The 8540-nt window shown below is 48.5% G+C and overlaps 1 protein-coding gene across 1 annotated transcript; it reads right to left on the bottom strand.

The window, feature by feature from the left end:
• Window positions 1-488: 488 nt before the first annotated feature.
• LOC125523354 (uncharacterized) lies at window positions 489-1501 on the bottom strand. Its single transcript, XM_048688399.2, has 3 exons — window positions 1086-1501; window positions 905-966; window positions 489-828 (listed from the first exon to the last, which is right to left on the bottom strand). Exons 1-3 carry the CDS (start codon window positions 1417-1419, stop codon window positions 643-645), a joined length of 582 nt encoding a protein of 193 aa, XP_048544356.1. The 5' UTR covers window positions 1420-1501; the 3' UTR covers window positions 489-642.
• Between the last annotated feature and the right edge of the window lie 7039 nt (window positions 1502-8540).

Genomic DNA, 8540 nt, shown 5'->3' with positions numbered 1-8540 from the left:
GGTCCGCAAAAGATTTAACAAAGTGGGGTGGCATATGATCCTGACGCCCATCACAGAACAGGGGAGGAGCAGGGGATCAAAGGATGCAGTGCTATTTCGGTCTTGTGCATGCTCTGCCAGTGCCCCATTTCAAACGATAATCACCAACAAACATTTAATTGTAAGACGAGTGATTGCAGGTGAAGCAGAGTTGTACAAATGCAAGTCATTATTAATTCAAGATTACCGGCTGGATACATGATCACTTCATCAGATAAGCGCAGTACTACACCATGAACTGAGCTGTCTGCAAGCCTCGCCTGATCTCAGATAAGGCTGCCTGAACATTACGGTACTATCTCGGTCTTTAGCAATGCTCTGACGCGTGTCAAACTGTAATCGCAAACAAGAAAAAAGTGAGATGAGTCATGAGTCATGAGTGAGTGTACTTGAAACAAAGTTGTACAAGAGCTGGTTATTAATTCACGAGCCCTGGAAAGATGACAAGATGGAGAACATGGCCACATTATTACATACATCATCAGTTAATTATAGCATCACATCGCCTGATCGCCCCTCTCGCTCAACATTATACCATCTTTCAGGCTTCAGCAGACACGGTTTATTACACACTATACTAATAATGGATCTACTATAGGCTAATTAGTGGAAGGAGGTGTTCTTCAGGTGCTCTGGCGCCATCTCGTGCGAGTGCTTCCTGGCCATGGAGAGGATGGTCTTGTCGGCGACGATGAAGTAGGCCATCCCGGCGACCGTGGAGATGATGAGCGCCTGTCCGGTGGGGTTCAGGTGCGCCCTCACCCACGGCAGCATCCTCACGCTCGCCAGCTGAAATGACATGTAACGCATTGATTCATGAGCTGTGCTATGAACTCTGGAACTGAATGGCTAGCTGGCTACTTACGGTGGGCACTGCGGCAGCGACGGTGGCGACCGCCGCGGCCTTGGCTCCCGCCATAGCAGCCTCTGCAGTTTCAGATCAACGCAGGAATGTTAATCAAAGATCAAGTTTCAGCAGACACATAAAGCTGCAATGAATGGGATATACGAGCAGAGCAGTCCTGGCCTAAGGCCGGAACCGTTACCTTTGGAGCAGCGCTTGGCGGCGGCGAGCCTCTGGTCGAGGTAGGCACGGGTCACCGTCGACATCTTCGCCGGAGAGATTGGTGACACGAGATCCGAAGGAAGCGAAGTAGCTAGTGTATAAGTGGAGCGTGGATGTGAGTGAGATGAGATGGGCAGAGCAAGGTGATCCGGCCGGATTTTTAGGTTGCAGGAAACCGCGCAACCAGCGTGCGGCCGGGCAGGAAGACGACCTGATACGGTGGGAAGCAAGCAAGACCGTGGTTTGGTTTTGGTACCGGCGGTCGGTGCGGGTGCGGCAGAGCACAGGTCCCTGCAGCGGATAAGAGGAGGCATGGATCATCGATCCATCGGGGTTGGCGGGGAGCGTGTTCCTGCGTAGGATAACACATAGACGTAGGAGCATGTGCTTGAGTGCAGTGTCTGTCACCGTGCACTCCGTTTTGTTGGCGATGGCTGTGGTGTGGGCGCTCCCGGTTTACGGCCAACCCGTCGGCTATCCAATTCCGCGAGCGCCTCATCCTTTGTTTGGCCAGGTCGGGCCCAGCATGGTGCTAGCTGCTGCGCATCTCTGAACGTTACACTACCTTTATATCAAAATATAATACCTTTTTGCAGTTTATTATTTTATTTTATTTTTTGTGAAAACATCTTATACTTTGATAGAGAGGATGTATATGTATAAGCGCTTAGATAAAGCTGACCACCCTTTTTTGTGGGGAAATAGTTTTTCTTGCAGGAAAGGAAATAAATTTGATCACCTGTTCAAAAAATATACTAAAATCTTTTTTTACATTGCTAAAACCTTTTATGATGTATCCTCTATAACACTAAGCTCCCTAGTTTTAAAGAGTCCATAGTCAATTGAGGTCTTCAATTAGAATTGAGTCAACAATTTCTCAAAACTCTCTCATTCAATTCTTTCATACTATACATTATGCTTCCTAATTTTTAAGGCCCCACAATTAATTGAATTATTAAATTTATAATTAGGTCAAACGATTTTGACCAGGTCAACACTTTCTCAACCTCTCTCATTAAATTTTTAATTCATTATATTTCCTAATTTTGAAACTCTTTCGTTCAATTGAGGTATTCCTCTTTGGATTTGGTTTACTATTTTGACTGGGCCAACGATTTTTCAAATCAATCAGCAGCAACTGGCCTATAATAAAAACATATGAGTCCCGCACACCATCCCACCACCTAAAAAAACAGGCGCCACCATGTGATATTGTACCACTAATATAGTAGTACATGCGACCGCCGACACCGAAATTTCTCCACATAAATATAGATTGGTTAACGGACAACTCAGAATCACACCACGAAAGACCAACCAAATCAACGTATTAAGAATAAAAAATAAACACACTCTATTATCTCCACCACTCGCCAATCTAAATATTTCATCAGTTCCAAAATATAAGGGGTATTAGTTTTGTAGAAAGTCAAATTTCTTCAACTTTGACCAGGTTCAGAGCAAAAATATCGACATCCATAATATTAAACACAAAAGTGTGGAAACTCATTTCATGATGAATTTAAAAACACTGATTTGATATTATGGATTTTGATATATTTGTCTACAAATTTTGTTGAACTTAAAAGGTTTGACTTTTGAAAAAAAGCAATACACCATATATTTTGAAACAGAGTGATTATTTATTGAATAAACTCAACGGTAACAAAGGCGTAGCAAAGCGCGCCCAATTCTTCTAGTTATTACACTATGCTCCCTAGTTTTAAAGAGCCCACATTTAATTGAGGTCACCAATTGAAATTAGGTCACCCGATTTTGATCAGGCCAACAATTTCTCAAAACTCCTTCATTCAATTATTTAATATTATACATTATGCTTTCTAACTTTTAAGGCGTCACAATTAATTGAGGTCTTCAATTTAAAATTGGGTCATCCCATTTTGAGTGGGTCGACAATTTCTCAAGTAGCACTCCCATTAAATTATTTTAATTCCCTATGCTCCCTAGTTCTAATGCTCTTTTCTTTGATTAAGGTATTTGATTTTGGATTTGGTTTACGAGTATGATCAGGCCAACAATTTTTCAAATCAATCAGCAGCAACCGACCTATAAAAACATATCAATCTTGCGCACCCTCCAACCACCTACAATAAAAGGAGAGCCGCCATGTGATATTATAGCACCAATATAGGACATAAAACCACCGACACAACAATTTTCCCACATAAATATACGATAGTTAACGGATAACAAAGAACCACACCACGAAAAGCCTATCAACTCACACATTTTAAATAAAAGTAAAACACACTGCATCATCTTTCCCACCCGCCAAATTAATTATTCCATCAGTTTCAAAATATAAAGGGCACTCATTATTTGCAAAGTCAAATTTCTTTAACTTCGACCAAGTTCAAAGCAAAAAAATATCGATATCCACAATATTAAACAAAAAAAGTATGAAAATTCATTCCATGATGAATCTAATCATACCGATTTGATATTATGGATTTTGATACATTTCTTTATAAATTTGATCAAACTTAAAAGGTTTGACTTTTTAAAAAAGTAACACACCTTATAATTTGAAATAGAGTGAGTAATTTTTTTACGAAACCAAATAACACTAACGGCACAGCAAAGTGCGCCCAACCCTTCTTGTAAGGGTGTAATCACATAGAAAGTCGCGTAGATTTGGAGCTTGTAATAACGGAGGAGTAATCTTGCTGTAATTTGGCGCTTGTAACACACACTCTATTCTCCTCTTACTTTCTTTATATAGTCATTCTTCTTTTACCTGGTAGATTAGGCAAATCTTTTGCCTCTGCTTAAAGAAAAACATAAGAAGTTACGTAGTTTAGATAATCGACTATTATGCTTTTTGTGTAGGCGCGTTCGCCAACACCGGGTGTGGCTCTTTTTTGTCCCTGACCTGATTTATTTGTAATGAAATTTACTAATTTTACTCACAATTGTTTATACTAATATGTAAATGTGGATGTGTGTACCGTGAAGATGAAGTGCCCGGAAAGTGATCCGCCTTTTCCACACAAAAGAGCATCAAGATTCAGTTCTGTTGAAAGCTGCCAAAACTTAATTTCATTTTGCTCCCTATCCCTAGACGGTTAGAGCAAACTCTCCCCACCAGATTTCATCGACGATCTCGTGGATTTTCCTCCCCTCTCCTGCCGCTCCGGCAACCGGTGGCTGGAGGGGAATCACAGTGCCTCCACTTCGGTTAGTAGTTTAGGTTAGGGTTTTTTTGTCCTCGTAGGTGCGGCGCTCGGGTGGATGGCGACACTACTTCTTCAAGTTTGTCTTCCGGTCTCTGATCCTCATCGAGTTTGTTGGTTCGTCCGGACGTGGTCGATGGAGCTCTGGGTAGATTCATGTTGTCTCCTTGGGAGGGGGGGGGGTGAGGTTAGGGTTTCTTGTTATGTGGTGAGATTTGGTCTTAGGTACTTCAGATCTATGCAAGGGTTCGACAACGACGGCTGCAGCACAATGACGCTGGTCCTTAGGGTCACGTGCATGAAGGATTCCTGAATGTGATCGACAAGATCAGGCCGGCTCCAATAGGGGAGCAGCGACAGCGACGCGTCGACGGCTCATTCTAGCGGCAGTAGTGGTTGCTAGGTGGTCTTGGAATCTCGATATAATTTTTATTTTGTTTGAGATATTTTGTACTTTTGATGAAGAGAGAATTCCTTATTTAACACTGTCTTAAATTTTCTTTCCCTATTTGACACTGAAAAATATTTTCTTCCCTATATAACATCGAGTCTAAATTTTGTGCCCTTTATAACACTTTCGTCCATTTTAAGCCTTAACGGTGTTAAACGGCACATGAAAAGACCTCCTTGCCCCTCATATGGTATGTGACCAAAAATTTAATAGATGCTAATAATGGAAAATAAGACATGTCCAGCCAGCTTGTTTGTTGTATGCTACGTAGCTGACTAGCTGCTTGTGTTTATCCCATCCGGTTCGGTTGCTAGGTGCGTGAGTCAACTTTAAAAGAAAAGCAATCAAGTGATCACATATTGTTAGCTCTTGTGTACGGCGTGTACAAGTGCTGCCTTGCTATTGTGGCGAGGACGTGCATGACGCAGGCTCAGGTTGCCGCGCTCGGATGCAGGACATGCGACCAAGGATGCCCGCCATGCCCTTCTACCGTGCCGCACCATGGCCCTGTTGGCCTTTGTGTAGAGCATGCATATGCATCCAACCGGCCCGGATGAGCCGGTTTCTCCGACCGCGGACCACAAGTCGGACGCAAGCCGGTGACTCTGCTGGCCATCGCGCGCCCTCTCGGTTGCCAAACGTTTTTCTCCCAGCCGTTCCGTGCCTCTAACATCTTTGGCCCCACACGCCTCGTTGTCCCACGCGTTGCTTGTCTGTCACCGGCTGCACATCACGCGCGCGAGCTGCACAAGATACGCGCCCTGCCAGCACACCGAATGTGCGAGCCGCCGCCACACGAGCTCCATGCACAAACTTTGCTCACATACCACATAAGGGGTAAAATGGTCTTTTCAAGTGACATTTAACGCCGTTCAGGCTCAAAACGGATGAAAGTGTCATAAAGGGCAAAAAAATTAAAGTCGATGTTAGATAGGGAAGAAAAAGTTTTCAGTGTCAAATAGGGAAACAACATTTAACATAGTGTCAAATAAGGAATTCTTTCTTTGATGAACTTTGATAATAGATCTGAATTATTTTTGCCAAAAAAATGTTACAACATCTACAATCACACATTTTAAAAGTGACCCCTGATATGTTCGCGGACACATTCGCGCACATCCGCGAACAGGGCATAGTCACCCTTTATTTGTCTGCTGCTGCAACCACAAACCTCAAGTTTCACCATCTATTTCTTTTCATACTACATCATGCAACGTAAAATTAAGCCACATACTATCCTAGTTCTACTCGTTGGAGGAGATGCAGACAGCCTCCGTGCCGAAATGACCGGCCTCATGGTCATTGGCCCCTGCCCATGACATCCTTCGCGAGTGATGGCAGCTATGCGTCCTGCAGGCGGAGACGGACACCGTGCTCGCGGAGGTGGAAGAAGTGTTGAGCTTGTAATCCTTTGCCCGTTAGGATAGTTTGTTTTTCAGTTAGCTCAATAACCGGCTCTGTCTCGTGTGTATGTACACAAGCTGTCTTTGTTTTCAGTTAGTAGCTAACTAGATTAGTGCGGCCGTTGTGAGCACATGGGATGGCATGCAGCGTAGGACTCGGCCCGCACTCACCTCGCGCACGACAGGCGACGTGGGATGGCACGTCCGATAGGCTCGGCAACGTGGAGGTTTTCCCGTTCCTTAGTTGCAGAACTGTGCGCAGCATAAAACCTTGTGTGTGTCTTCGTCTACCTCTTGTTCTCCTCGCGATAGCGATCTAGGCCTCGTCGGTGTTCTTGGGTCCAACAAGTGGTACCAGAGCCGTGTTGTTCCTCGGTGACCATGGCCGGCACGACCTTTCCGGCGAATTCAACAGCGGCGCGCACTGCAGCCCACCAGGGCGACGGCAGCGGCAGTGGTGGCGCGCGCTCGCCAACGCCCGATCGCGGCCGTAGCCGCGGTCATAGCCGCACCCGCCGGTACGGCAAGGAGGTCGTCGTCCACGAGCGCACGGTCCAGGAGCGTCTCGTCCCGAGCGGCACCACGGTGTGGCCGATGCTCACGTCGACAAACTACTTCGAGTGGTCTATGCTGATGCAGATCAACCTGGAGGCAAACTTGATGTGGGACGCGGTGGAAGGAAACCCGTCGAGCGTCCCCAATGACAATGGCGGCGGGGAGATGGTGAAGAAGACCGCGAAGGAGACATGGGATACGATCATCTTGCAATCCATTCCGCCGGACATGGTGGGCACGATCATGGTGAAGAAGACCGCGAAGGAGACATGGGATACGATCAAGACCATCAGGATGGGAGTCGTGCGCGTGCGCGAGGCCACGGCGCAACGGCTGCGCTCCGAGTTCGAGGGGATCACGTTCCGCGACGGCGAGACACTCGACACATTCGGCATGCGGATCACCTCGCTCGTCAACAATCTGCGCTCGCTCGGCGACACCATGGACGAGGTGAGAGTGGTTCAGAAGTTCCTACGCGTCGTCCGCCTCGCTACATACAGATCGCCCTCGCCATCGAGACGATGCTCGACCTCAACACGCTCTCAGTTGAGGAGCTCGTCGGCCGTCTGCGCTCCGTGGAGGAGCGCTATCTCACCAACGATCAAGGTGGAGGCGGCGGGCCCCAGCTGCTGATGACGGAGGCGTAGTGGAACGCGCGCAAGAACCAGCACGTCCAAAGCCAGGGCGGCAGCGAGAACGGCGGCCACGGTGGCTCCGGCGGGCCAGGCGGGTCCGGTGGACAAGGCGGCAGCTCGAATCGTCGGGGCGGCGGAAACGGCGGCCGCGACGGCGCGCTGAACGAGGAACACGACATGTCTCAGGTGAAGTGCTACAACTGCAACAAACCTGGGCATTTCTCGAAGCACTGCACCGAGCCGCGTCGTGAACGCAAGGATCAGGCGAACCTTGCGGTCGCGGGCAACCAGGACGACGAGGCGGCACTTCTGCTCGCCACGGTCACCGCGCTCACTGTCACCACCGAGCGCCCGGTCGAGCGGGTTCTTCTCAACGAGGAACGCTCCCAGGCGCGCGCTGCCCAGGAGGGTGGCACCTGCGACACCTCCTGGTACCTGGACACCGGGGCAAGCAACCACATGTCCGGTCGCCGCGAGATCTTCTCCGAGCTCGACGTGGGAGCGCGGGGGACCGTGAAGCTCGGTGACGGGTCCAGTGTGCAGTTCGAGGGGAGAGGGACGACCCACTTCGAGTGCCGCAGCGGTGAGCATGTGACGCTCGCTGAGGTATACTACATACCCCATTTGTGCAGCAACATCTTGAGCATCGGTCAGATGGATGAGCTCGGCTGCGAGATGGTGATCCACGGCGGGGTCCTTCGCCTCCGCAATCCGGACGGGCGGCTGCTCACCCGCGTGGCACGCAACGCGGGGAGCCTCTACGTACTTCCCCTGGCGCTAACCAAGCCGGTGTGCCTGCTGGCGAGTGGTGACGACACGGCGTGGCTGTGGCATTCGCGCTATGGCCACCTGAACTTCAGGGCGCTGCGCGATCTCGCGCGCCTGGAGATGGCGAATGGCGTACCCCTCGTCGACCGTGTCGAACAGTACTATGACAGATGCGCCCTGGGCAAGCAGCACCAGCTCCCGTTCCCGCAAGCCTCGCCGTACCGCGCAGATCACGCGCTCAATCTCGTCCACACGGACCTCTGTGGGCCGATCAAGCCGGCAACGACCGGAGGTAATCGTTTTTTCCTGCTAGTTTTCGATGATCACTCACGATACATGTGGCTGGAGGTGATCAAATTAAAAGACGAGACATTTCAACGCTTCAAGAAGATCAAGGCTCTTCCAGAGGTCGAATCTGGACGCCGGCTC

Source organism: Triticum urartu, chromosome 7A, assembly GCF_056163025.1.
Source record: "Triticum urartu cultivar PI428250 chromosome 7A, HENAU_Tu73, whole genome shotgun sequence".
Classification (NCBI taxonomy): Eukaryota; Viridiplantae; Streptophyta; class Magnoliopsida; order Poales; family Poaceae; genus Triticum; species Triticum urartu.
The sequence above is the reverse complement of the archived record's forward strand: the minus strand, read 5'-3'. Positions and strand labels throughout refer to the sequence as shown.